The sequence below is a fragment of the Dendrobates tinctorius genome, unplaced genomic scaffold, assembly GCF_039654945.1.
Source record: "Dendrobates tinctorius isolate UK_male_01 unplaced genomic scaffold, ASM3965494v1 ptg000077l, whole genome shotgun sequence".
NCBI lineage: Eukaryota > Metazoa > Chordata > Amphibia > Anura > Dendrobatidae > Dendrobates > Dendrobates tinctorius.
In genome coordinates this window covers 5338707-5352424 of record NW_027361745.1, presented here as the reverse complement: position 1 = coordinate 5352424, position 13718 = coordinate 5338707, and the positions used below count along the sequence as shown (strand labels likewise).

Here is a 13718-nt window from a genome sequence, read left to right as displayed (position 1 = left end):
TAATAGTTCGGTTGTGCCCCTGTTTCTTGTTTCTGCTCGCATATATCAAGCTTCAAACATAAAGATACCAAATGTAAATTTTTGCTGAACAATCAACAAGTGGGACACAATTGTGAAGTTGAAAGAAATTTATTGGTTATTTTAAATTTTTGTGGAAAGTCCAAAACTGAATAGTGGGGCGGGCAATATTATTCGGCCCCTTTAATTTCAGTGCAGCAAACTCACTCCAGAAGTTCATTGTGGATCTCTGAATGATCCAGTGTTGAGGAGTGTTTAAACTAGGGACAGGGGGAGGGTATTCCTTTTAAAGGAGGGAAAGACAGTGCAGATAGAGACCTGGGCACAAATAATGAAACTGGGGGTGGGGGTGGCATGGGGGGTGGGGTTAGAAGAGGTAATAATTTAAGAAAGAATAGAGGTACAGAGAGATACATAAAGTGCATGTGTACTAATGCCAGAAGCCTCGCCAACAAAATGGAGGAATTAGAATTAATGTTGTTGGAACATAATTATGACATGGTGGGGATATCTGAGACATGGCCGGATGAGAACCATGACAGGGCGAATAATTTACAGGGCTATAGTCTGTTCAGAAATGACCATACAAATAAGCGAGGGGGAGGCATGTTTATATGTAAAATCATCCTTAAAACCCATCCTTCGTGATAATATATATGAATCTAATGAAAATATAGAGTCCCTGTGGGTGGATGTAAGGGGAGGGGGGGAAAATAGTAAATAACTGATAGGGGCTTGTTATAAGTCTCCAAAAATAATGGAAGCAACAGAGAATATCCTCATAAAGCAAATAAATGAAGCTGTGTGTTGTGAGCTCATTTTCCCCTTCACCATTGAGGTCTGATGAACTCCCTCTTCTGGTGAAGGAAGGTAGTGAGGCTGATTACCAAGCACCTGAGCAGGCAGATGATGACTGGGTGACTGGAATTGCTGACTGGATATAAGGCAGCCGACGCCCTTCTGCCTTGCTGGTGATTTCTCTGAGGGATTCTCGGAGACCAGTCTGATTCCTGCTCCTCAAAAGCTAAGTTTTCTGCTCTGCTTTTTGCATTTGTGTTTTGGTTTTGTTTTGCCTTGTTTTTCTGGATTTCTGCCATTCCCTGCTGGGGGTGAGCTGAATTCCTTTTTGTCTTTTTGCTCTGTCTTCAGAAAATACCTGAGTACTGATATATTCTTTTTGAAGCTTAGCGTCTTCAGGGCCTTTTTCCCTATCAGTCTGTTGGCTCATGTTTCGATAGGGTTTTGCGGATTGCAGGCAGCAGCTTTTCTATCCTGTCCTATTAGCTAACTTGGGCCCCATTATTTGCTCAGCCTATCTTTCTATCTGTGTTAGTGTTTTTTCATATTGCTTCACCGTCATTATATGTTGGGGGCTGCCTTTTGCTTTGGTGTCTGCTCTGGGGCAGTTTAGATTTCCCTTTCTGTCTTTAGGCTATTTAGTTCTCCGGCTGTGATCGAGGGGTCTAGGGCACCGTAGGAACCCCCCACGACTACTGCTAGTTGTTGTTGATAGGTTCAGGGGTCTGCAATTCGATAGCTGCCAACTTCTCTGGTTTTCTGGACTTAGCTAGTATTTCTGTTTTTGCCTCCTACGGTGACTCATTCAAAACAGAATCACCAGCCATACCGCAGATCCTAGGGTACTCAATAGCAGGAAAGAATTGAAAAAAAAAAAGTGTGTATATTTTTTCCTCTATATCTCTGAGGCCGTAGGGGGAATTTTTTTTTCTCTCAATTGAGATAACGCAATTGTCTGATCGTGTGGAGCAGCTCGCTGCGGAAGTGCAGGGAATTTCCGCCTACCTTGCTCATTCACATACTGCTGAACCAAAGATTCCTACTCCTGATGTGTTTTTTGGGGATCAGTCTAAATTTTTGAATTTCAAAAATAATTGTAAATTATTTTTTGCCTTGAAGCCTAACTCGTCAGGGAGCTCCGCGCAGCAGGTTAAAATTGTCATCTCTTTTCTGCGTGGCGATCCCCAGGATTGGGAGTTTTCTTTGAAACCAGGTGATCCTATTCTGACTAATGTGAACGCATTTTTTCAAGCCCTGGGGTTGTTGTATGATGAACCTAATGCCATTGATCAGGCTGAAAAGACCCTGTTGGCATTGAGCCAGGGTCAAGATACTGCAGAATTGTACTGTCAAAAATTCCGAAAGTGGGCGGTCCTTACTACCTGGAATGATAATGCCTTGGCAGCTCTCTTTCGGAAGGGTTTGTCAGAAGCCGTAAAACATACTATGGTGGGATTTCCTGTTCCCTCTGGTCTTGACGATTTTATGTCATTAGCCATTCAGGTTGATCGGCGTTTACGTGAACGCAGGACTGCACGAGAGGTGTTGCCACCTATTGAACAAGTGTCTGAACCTATGCAATGTGATAGAGTTTTGTCCAGAGAGCAACATCAGGAGTTCAGAAGGCATAATAAGCTGTGTTTTTTTTGTGGAGATGCCTCGCATATTATTTCTGTCTCTCCTAAACGAGAGAAAAGTTTTGCACACACGTTTTCTGTGGGTGGTGTTCAACCTAATTTTCTTCTGGCAATTACTTTGATCTGGTCCCTGTCCACATTTTCCGCCAAGGCTTTTGTGGATTTGGGAGCAGCCCTGAACCTAATGGACTTGGATTTTGCTAAACGTTGTGGATTTCCTATGACACCTCTGCGGATGCCTATGCCTTTGAGGGGGATTGATGCTACTCCTTTGGCGAAAAATAAACCTCAGTTTTGGACCCAGGTGGTAATGCGGGTCGCCCCAGACCATCAAGAAAATTGCAGATTTTTGGTATTGCATATTTTGCATGATACCATTGTTCTGGGGTTTCCCTGGTTGCAAATTCATAATCCAGTTTTGGATTGGAAATCTGTGTCTGTGGTGAGTTGGGGTTGTCGGTGTGCCCTTAGTGAGGCTCCGCTTTTTTCCACCTCTCCTCAGTCGCATGATGTTCCTGACTATTTGGCGGACTTTTATGATGTATTTAGTGAGAATGAGTCTGCGTCTTTGCCTCCTCATAGGAGTTATGACTGTGCAATTGAACTGAGCCCGGGGTGTAAATTTCCCAAGGGTCGGCTCTTCAATTTATCTGTACCCGAGCACGAGGCTATGCAATCCTATATTAAGGAGGCGTTGGAGAATGGTCATATTAGACCATCCTCTTCACCCTTAGGTGCTGTTTTTTTTTCGTGGCCAAAAAGGATGGATCATTAAGGCCTTGTATTGATTATCGTGCCCTCAACAAAATTACTATTAAATATCAGTATCCGTTACCCCTGATTTCCGATCTATTTTCCAGAGTTAAAGGTGTTTGCTGGTTTACCAAGCTTGACCTCAGGGGGCCGTATAATCTTATCCGCATTAAGCATGGGGATGAATGGAAAACGGCGTTTAATACTCCGGAGGGACATTTTGAGTACCTGGTGATGCCTTTTGGGCTCACTAATGCCCCTTCTGTCTTCCAGTGCTTCATGAACGACATTTTCCGAGACTTTGTAGATAAATTTTTGATTATCTATCTGGATGATATTTTGATCATCTCCAAGGATTGGGATTCTCATGTGGAACATGTTTGGACTGTGTTCCGGATCTTGAGTGAGAATTCCCTGTATGTCAAAGGATCGAAATGCCTTTTTGGGGTACAGAGGATTTCATTTTTGGGATTTATTTTGTCTCCATCAATTATTGAAATGGACCCAGCCAAGGTACAGGCCATTTATGATTGGGTTCAGCCCACTTCTTTGAAGGCCCTCCAGAAGTTTTGGGGTTTTGCTAATTTTTATCAGAAATTTATAGCAAAATTTTCTAGTATTGCCAAGCCATTGACTGATCTGACAAAGAAGGGTGTTGATGTGTTGAATTGGTCTCCGGAGGCTGTTTCTTCCTTTCAGGAGCTGAAGCGAAGATTAACTTCTGCCCCGGTTTTGCGGCAACCTGATGTCTCACTCCCGTTCCAGGTAGAGGTGGACGCTTCTGAGATTGGTGCAGGAGCTGTTTTGTCCCAAAAGGATCCTGTAACATCTAAAATTAATCCCTGTGCTTTCTTTTCCCGAAAGTTCTCTCCATCTGAACGTAACTATGATGTGGGGAATCGGGAAATGTTAGCTATGAAATGGGCATTTGAGGAGTGGAGACATTGGTTGGAGGGAGCTAAACATCAAGTCGTGGTTCTCACTGACCACAAGAATTTGATTTACCTGGAGTCGGCCAAACGCTTGAACCCTAGACAGGCTAGGTGGGCCTTGTTTTTTACACGTTTTGATTTTGTGGTCTCTTTTCTTCCTGGCACTAAGAATGTCAAGGCTGACGCTCTCTCTTGGAGATTCTTTGCTGATTCTCCTGTGGTGACCAAGCCTGCTACCATCTTAGGCGAAAGGGTAGTTCTTTCTGCCATCTCGCCCGATTTGAGATGTGCTCTGGAAGAGTTCCAGGAGAACAAACCTGAGCGTTGTCCCAGTGGAAAGTTGTATGTTCCTGACCAGTGGAAGAAGAGAGTGATGTCTGAAGTTCATTGCTCCACATTGGCTGGTCATCCAGGTATTTTTGGTACTAGAGATCTGGTGAGTCGGTCTTTTTGGTGGCCCGCCTTGTCTCGTGATGTCAGGAATTTTGTGCAGTCCTGTGGGACTTGCTCCCGGTCTAAACCTTGTTCTCGCTCTAGTGGGTTGTTGATGCCTTTGCCGGTCCCCAGGAGGCCATGGACCCATATTTCAATTGATTTCATCTCTGATATGGCTGTCTCTCAGAGAATGACTGTTATATGGGTGATTTGTGACAGGTTCTCTAAGATGGTTCATCTTGTACCACTCCCTAAGTTGCCATCTTCCTCTGTGTTGGTGCCCCTGTTTTTGCAACAGGTGGTTCACTTGCACGGGATTCCTGAGAACATTGTATCTGACAGAGGAGTTCAGTTTGTGTCTAGATTTTGGAGGACTTTCTGTTCCAAGCTGGGAATTCAGTTGTCCTTCTCCTTTGCTTTTCACCCTCAGACCAATGGGCAGACTGAGAGAACAAACCAGACCTTGGAGTCGTATTTGAGATGTTTTATTTCCGCTGATCAGGATGATTGGGTTTCATTTTTGCCCTTGGCCGAATTTGCTTTAAATAATAGAGCTAGTTCTGCCACTTTGATGTCACCTTTTTTTTGTAACTTTGGGTTTCATCCTTGTTTTTCTTCAGGGCAGGTGGAGCCTTCTGCCTGCCCAGGTGTTGACACTGTGGTGGAGAGAATGCACCAGATCTGGGACCAAGTGGTGGATAAGTTATCTCTATCCCAGGAAAAGACCCTGCGGTTTTCCAACCAACATAGGACCATTGGTCCCCAGTTTAAGGTGGGTGATATGGTTTGGTTATAATCAAAAAATATCACTATGAAGGTGGCTTCTCCTAAGTTTAAGCCTAGATTTATTGGACCTTACAAGATTTTGGAGATTATTAATCCGGTCTCTTTTCGGTTGGCTCTTCCTGTCACATTTAAAATCCATAATGTTTTTCATAAGTCCTTGTTGAAGAGGTTTGTTGAACCAGTAGTTCCTGGGGTGGCACCTTCAGACCCTGTATTGGTTGAAGGTAACATGGAATATGAGGTAGAGAAGATACTGGATTCCCGTCTGGCTAGACAGAGACTCCAGTATTTGGTTAAGTGGAAGGGTTATGGTCACGATGATAATTCCTGGGTCTCTGCCTCAGATATTCATGCCAAAAGATTGGTGCGTGCCTTTCATCGGGCTCACCCTGATCGCCCTGGTGGCGTGGATGACGGTTCGGTGACCCCTCCTCAAGGGGGTGGTACTGTTGTGAGTTCATTTTCCCCTTCACCATTGAGGTCTGATGAACTCCCTCTTCTGGTGAAGGAAGGTAGTGAGGCTGATTACCAAGCACCTGAGCAGGCAGATGATGACTGGGTGACTGGAATTGCTGACTGGATATAAGGCAGCCGACACCCTTCTGCCTTGCTGGTGATTTCTCTGAGGGATTCTAGGCGACCAGTCTGATTCCTGCTCCTCAAAAGCTAAGTTTTCTGCTCTGCTTTTTGCATTTGTGTTTTGGTTTTGTTTTGCCTTGTTTTTCTGGATTTCTGCCATTCCCTGCTGGGGGTGAGCTGAATTCCTTTTTGCTCTGTCTTCAGAAAATACCTGAGTACTGATATAGTCTTTTTGAAGCCTAGCGTCTTCAGGGCCTTTTTCCCTATCAGTCTGTTGGCTCATGTATTGATAGGGTTTTGCGGATTGCAGACAACAGCTTTTCTATCCTGTCCTATTTAGTTAGCTTGGGCCCCATCATTTGCTCAGCCTATCTTTCTATCTGTGTTAGTGTTTTTTCATCTTGCTTCACCGTCATTATATTTTGGGAGCTGCCTTTTGCTTTGGGGTCTGCTCTGGGGCAGTTTAGATTTCCCTTTCTGTCTTTAGGCTATTTAGTTCTCCGGCTGTGATCGAGGGGTCTAGGGCACCGTAGGAACCCCCCACGGCTACTGCTAGTTGTTGTTGATAGGTTCAGGGGTCTGCAATTCGATAGCTGCCAACTTCTCTGGTTTTCTGGACTTAGCTAGTATTTCTGTTTTTGCCTCCTACGGCGACTCATTCAAAACAGAATCACCAGCCATACCGCTGATCCTAGGGTACTTAATAGCAGGAAAGAATTGAAAAAAAAAAAGTGTGTATATTTTTTCCTCTATATCTCTGAGGCCGTAGGGGGAATTTTTTTTTCTCTCAATTGAGATAAAGCAATTGTCTGATCGTGTGGAGCAGCTCGCTGCGGAAGTGGGGGAATTTCCACCTACCTTGCTCATTCACATTCTCAAACAAGGAGAAGACTGATCAGAGATGCAGCCAAGAGCCCCATGATAACTCTGGATAAACTGCAGAGATCTACAGCTGAGGTGGGACAGTCTGTCCATAGGACAACAATCAGTCGTACACTGCAAAATTCTGGCCTTTATGGATGAGTGGCAAGAAAAAAGCCACTTCTCAAATATATCCATAAAAAGTGTTGCTTAAAGTTTGCAACAAGCCACCGGGGAGACACACCAAACATGAAAGAAGGTGCTCTGGTCAGATGAAACCAAAATCGATATGTTTGGCGTAAAGGCAGCACAGCTCATCACCCTGAACACACCATCCCCACTGTCAAACATGGTGGTGGCAGCATCATGGTTTGAGGCTGCTTTTCTTCAGCAGGGATAGGGAAGATGGCTAAAATGATGGGAAGATGGATGGAGCCAAATACAGGACCTTTCTTGAAGAGAACCTGTTGGAGTCTGCAAAAGACCTGAGACTAGGACAGAGATTTGTCTTCCAACAAGACAATGATCCCAAACATATAGCAAAATCTATAATGGAATGATTCACAAATAAATGTATCCAGTTGTTAGAATGACCAAGTCAAAGTCCAGACCTGAATGCAATCGTGAATCTGTGGAAAGAGCTGAAAACTGCTGTTCACAAACGATCTCCATCAAACCTCACTGAGCTGGAGCTGTTTGCCAAGGAAGAATGGGCAGGAATTTCTGTCTCTCGATGTACAAAACTGATAGAGACATACCCCAAGCGACTGCAGCTGTAATTGCAGCAAAAGTTGGCGCAACAAAGTATTAAGTTAAAGGGGCCGATTAATATTGCATGCCCCACTTTTCAATTTTTGAATTTCCACAAAAATTTAAAATAGCCAATAAATTTCAATCACCTTCACAATTGTGCCCCACTTGTTGTTGATTCTTCACCAAAAATTTACATTTGGTATCTTTATGTTTGAAACATGATATGTGGGAAAAGGTTGAAAAGTTACAGGGGGCTGAATACTTTCACAAGGCACTGTAAATAGATAAAGGCAAAAAATGGGAAGCAGCACTCCAAAAAATTACTTAAAGTGTTGGGTGGACTTTCTTGGGTCCACATGGCGTGGCGACATTTCGTCTCCTAGAGCCTATATCTTGCATTATCCACCTTACTCTTGAAGTAATTTTTGGAGTGCTGCTTCCCATTTGTTGTCTTTATACAGTGGATAAGGAACGTATTCAGACCCCTTAAAATTTTTCACTCTTCATCGCAGCCATTTGGTAAATTAAAAATAGTTCATTTTTTTCTCATTAATGTACACTCTGCACCCCATCTTGACTGAACAAAAACAGAAATGTAGAAATTTTTGCAAATTTATTAAAAAAGAAAAACTGAAATATCACATGGTCATAAGTATTCAGACCCTTTGCTCAGATACTCATATTTAAGTCACATGCTGTTCATTTCCTTGTGATCCTCCTTAAGATGGTTCTACTCCCTCATTGGTGTCCAGCTGTGTGTAGTTAAACTGTTAGGACTTGATTTGTAAAGGAGCACACCTTTCTATATAAGACCTCACAGATCACAGTGCATGTCACACCAAATGAGAATCATGAGGTCAAAGATACTGGCCTATGAGCTCAGAGACAGAATTGTGGCAAGGCACAGATCTGGCCAAGGTTACAAAAGAATTCCTGCAGTACTCAAGGTTCCTATGAGCACAGTGGCCTTCAAAATCCTTAAATGGAAGAAGTTGGGACCACCAGAAGTCTTCCTAGACCTTCCTTATGACCCTATGATATATCAGTTTTTCTTTTTTAATACATTTACAAAAATTTCTTCATTTCTGTTTTTTTCAGTCAAGATGGGTTGCAGAGTGTATAGTAATGAGGAAAAAAAGAGCTTTTTCTGAATTTACCAAATGGCTGCAATGAAGCAAAGAGTGAAAATTTCAAGGGGTCTGAATACTTTCCGTACACACTTTATATTTGGCAAGTATACAGATTGTTTGCCGGGAGGCCTGTGCACCCAACTATTTGGAAAGTGTTTGGCTCCATTTTTTCTAAATAGATAAATAGATAGATAGATAGATAGATAGATAATAGATAGATAACAGATAGTTATTCCTCCCACAATAAAAGTAATACTTTGTGAATTTTTCCTACAGACAGCGAGAGCTGCATGAAATGCCAAAATGACAAATGGCCAAATGAGAAGAGAGACCAATGTCTGCCTAAAGTGATGGAATTCATCTCTTACCAGAATGACACAATGGCTTCTGTACTCTCCTGTATCTCAGTCTTCGGATGTCTTGTGACCGGCTCCACATTTGGGATATTTATATCCTACCGGGACACTCCCATTGTGAGAGCCAATAACCGGAACCTGAGCTACCTCCTCCTGGTCTCCATCTTTCTCAGCTTTCTCTCTGTGTTTTTGTTCCTTGGTCGTCCCAATGATGTAACTTGTAGATTACGTGAAACCAGTTTTGGATTTTTCTTCTCAGTAGCCGTCTCTTCACTTCTTGCCAAGACTGTCATGGTTTGTGTTGCTTTTAAGTCCACCAAGCCTGGAAGCACTTGGAGAAAATGGCTGAATGTGAAACTGCCCTATACCATAGTGTTGTCATGTTCATCCCTTCAGGTTGTAATCTGCGTTTTCTGGTTGTCTATTTCTCCCCCATTCCAAGACCTGGACATTGAGTCTTATCCTGGGATTCTCATCATTCAGTGTAATGAAGGCTCAGATATCTGGTTCTACTCCATGTTGGGTTATCTGGGGCTCCTGGCAGCTGTGAACTTTGTCCTGGCTTTCTTGGTGAGGACATTACCGGACAGTTTCAATGAGGCCAAGTACATCACCTTCAGCATGCTGGTGTTCATCAGTGTCTGGATTTCCATGATCCCGGCTTATCTGAGCACCAGGGGGAAGACCATGGTGGCTGTGGAGATATTTGCAGTGATGGCTTCCAGTGCTGGACTTTTAGGTTGTGTGTTTTTCCCTAAATGCTTTATTATTTTGTTTAAATCGGGAATGAATAAAAAAACAGAGCTGCTCGGAAAAAGAAAGGAATGACTGCACAATATGAGGAACCACTGATAATATGACTAGTTCTGTACATTAGACCCATAGAAACCATTATAAAGTAAGATGCAAGATTCTCTATCAACCAGTGTATGAAAGAAACATTTACACATTTCTTATCCCGTTACCTCCAGTAATTGATGCATTTATCAGGACATCTCATATTTGTATTAGAGTTTGGGAAATGTAGAAATTTCTCTGAGGTTTTGGTAAATTATCTGCTTCTTCCTTAAAGAGAATCTTTTACCAGTTCCTCCATGATAAACCGGACTCATCGTGGAATAGCGGCTGCAGAGCTGAACACAACACAGCTTTTATCTTATAATTTCTCATCTCCACTGTGGAGATACGAGTTTAGAAATATAGGTTATAATTTATGAAGAGCCCAACTGGGCATCACCAGAGATTTTTATCTGGGAGTGAGCAGGGAAAAAAAGGAACATGTCTCTAGAATGTCAAAAGAACATCTTTCTCCTATGAGAAGTAATGATAGATAGTCCTGATCTCTGCCCAATATCTACTGCAGAGTGTGACTACAAACATCTTTAGCTTTCATCTTTCAGCAGTGAGTGTGGGAGGAGGAATTACAGCTGTACTGACAGACAATTGAGGAGAGAGCTGCAACTGCAGAAGTGTTTGTAATCACAACCAGCTCAACTCTTCTCCACTTTCCCCCTCACTGTCTGCTGTGAAATGAAAGATATAAGAAGTGTTTGTAATGAGATTCAGATCTTTTTTATACCCCACAGTAGCTGCAGAGAGGAGGGCTGAGAGCAGGGCTCCCTATCATTACATCCCACAGGAGAAGGCATGTTCTTCTGACCTTCTGGGAACATGTTCTTTTTACCCCTGTATGTCAATCCAGAAATGGCCAGAGCTGAGCCTCCCCACCCTCCCAAAGGAGGCATAGGTGGAGGCCAGCATGACGGGGGGTGTGGTCAGGTACACAGGGGAGTATCCGGGAGGAGGAGAGCTGGGGGAGTATATAGTGGAGGGGCGGGGGTGTACCCCTCCTCTTTGGATCCGGCTCCCCAGCAAGAAGCATTCCCGCCCTCCCTCCCCTTTTGTTTTTGGTATGTGTTGATGGTTACTTTTATTTTGGGTCATGGCGGTTTCAAGAGGGGGGAGTCCTTGAAGTCGGTGGAAATTTGGTTTTGGAGACTCAGTGTCTAGGGTCTCCTTCGTTGAAAGGTATGTTGGGGGTGATCTGGTGAAAGGTGGATGGGGAGTTTCTGACCAAAGTGGGCGGATCCCCGAGTAGTTTAGTGGACAATATATATCGGTGTTGGTGCTCCCGAGCCAGTGGGGTAATGGCTGGGAGCAATCATTATGGGTTTTGTCCACAGCACTTTGGGCTTATTCACCAAGATCTTGGGGCTTCAAGGACTCCTCAGTGTTCAAGTTATTGTATATATGATTTATAATTCACTTTTTGCTGTTTGGTGTTTAGTAAAGGCTGCTGTGGCCATAACATTCCAAAAGAAATCCCTAGTCTCCGTGTTTTTGGTGTGGGTAATGGAGGTGACCCAGGGGGAGGCTGGGGGATGCTGTGATGCTCGTTTTCCCCCTCAGGTAGCAACTTGACACTACCAACATCATGCTTATGATTGCTGAACGTCACGCAGAGGAAAAAGTACAAATCCCCCAGAGGGAAATCTCTGCTAATGCTCCATTGGGATTATAATAAATTATAGCCTAAACTTCACAACCTATAATCTACGTAATGGATGGGAGAAATTAAGAAGTAAAATCTACATTTTGTTCATCTGTGTAAACACTATTCCATGATTTGGCCAGCTTAACATTCAGAAACCGGGGAAAAGTCTTCGTTATCAGTTTTATTAGTAAGATTTTAATGCTTATGGGAAATAAAAGAATACATATAATGTCCTGAACACTGAGGAGGTGACGCCATGGTAAGTGATTGCTCTTTCCGCATTACCTTCCCAGCTCTCGGCTGCACTTTTGCTCTATTGTTATAGCACTTGCTTTCGGTGGTTCATACAGCGGTAAGTGTATCAACAGAACATATTTTTGTGGAACTATTCTAAGCTAATGAAATTGTTTAGAATTTCCCATCATTGTTGTATTCTGGTGAATCAGAATTTTGTCATTTTGCTGGATTTATCTGTAACAATAAAATATCACATTGTCCTTGCCGTCCATCTGTCCATGATGCCAAAACTCCTTGCTCGGTCTCCACCCGGTCCATAAGTCCCAGCTTTGGTTTTCTCTTTACTCTTTGCTGGGTTTACCGATGCCGACTAGGCGTTAATCCCGCTACGGTGTAATGTCATCCTAATGGGTGTTGCCCCATACAGCCAAAGAGGATGATGGGACAAATGGAGCGATGCTTCTCATGGCTTGGTGGAGGCCTAGATGATGCAGCAGCCTGGCGAAGAGAAAACGGGAAATGGAGGTCTGGGAGCTAGCAGAAGACAAGAGTGGAACTGCAGGAGCATGGCTGATCAAAGGTGAGCAGAGAATGATATTTTATTATTCATTAACCCCTTCCAGAATGATCCATGTAACTACGCTCTGCAGTTGGGAGGCCCCAGAGCATAACACACCACGTTATAGAGCAGTCGGAGCACAGTCGCTTCCTATTGAATGCATTTGACGCAAATTGAATTTCCAGGACAAATTTTCATTTGCTCATTTTCACTCATATATTTGACTGAAAAGAAAGCAGCGAAAATGCAAAAAAGTCCTAATGAAAAACAGCGAAAGGCAGAAAGTCCTATATGTCCCCCAAAGCTATAACATAAGGGACAGACACAATCACACTGCAGCCGAGAGTCAGGACTGGCAGAGACCCCGTAGCACCGGGGCTGGAGCTGCAGGATTTATCAATTCATGCTCTTTATTATATTCTCAGAATAACCCTTTAGGGTCTGATCACAAGCGTTATCTTTACTACAGAATGTTCTGCATCAAAAGCCAAAGTGTTGGTGGGAAAAATTCTGCGCACAGTCCGCACGTCTTATCTGTGTCATTAAAGTGTTCTGCAGCATTTTCACTTGAGCTTTTGTTTCCCATTCATTTCAATACAGAAAAAACACTGAAAGAATTGACAAGCTGCAGATGAAAAAAAGACAAGTGTTGTGTGGCCGGTGCCTGGCATCCATACTGGGGGAGTGTGGAATAGTAGAGGAGACGGCTCTGTGCCATACAGTAGTGTATTAGAGAGGCTGTCCGCTACATTACATGCGCTGCAAGTCAGATTATATCACTACAACAAGCAGTTCTTTAACCCCTTCATGACTTTGGCGTATGGATACGTCCATGTCATTAGGCACTCAAAGGAGCTGAGCACGTAATCGCCGAAGGGTATCCAGCTAACACCAGAACTGACTGCCAGGAGCGGAGCCAGCATGACTCACAGCACTTTTCAATAATGTCTGTAAAGCGCTGAGGAATTAAAGGGAATCTGTCACCTATTTTTTAGACTATAAGCTGCGTCCACCGCCATCAGGGGCTTATCTACACCATTCTGTAATGCATTCTGTAATGCTGTAGATAAGCCCCCGATGTAATCTGAAAGATAAGAAAAACAAGTTAGATTATACTCACCCAGAGGCGGTCCGGGTCCGGTCTTGGTCTGATGGGTGTCGCGGTCCGGTGCCTCCCATCTTCTAGTGATGACATCCTCTTCTTTGCTTCCCTGCTCTTGAGGGCAGGGCAGAATCCTGCAGTGCGCAGGTCCATGGAAAGGTCAGTGAGGTCTGGCGCCTGCACACTTCAGGACTCTGCTCTGTCCTCAACAGGGCAAATCAGTATGCCTGTGCAGGAGCCGCAACGGGAAGCAAAGAAGAGGACGTCATTGGTAGAAGATGGGAGGCG

At 43.7% G+C, this 13718-nt stretch overlaps 1 protein-coding gene across 1 annotated transcript in view; it reads left to right on the top strand.

Annotated features, from left to right (window-relative positions):
* Positions 1-9866, top strand: part of LOC141096663 (vomeronasal type-2 receptor 26-like) — a 57350-nt gene extending 47484 nt beyond the window's left edge. The window contains exon 3 of the mRNA XM_073583376.1: positions 8959-9866. Coding sequence (XP_073439477.1) covers positions 8959-9866 — 908 coding nt within the window. The remainder of the gene's footprint in view (positions 1-8958) is intronic.
* The last annotated feature ends 3852 nt before the right edge of the window (positions 9867-13718 follow it).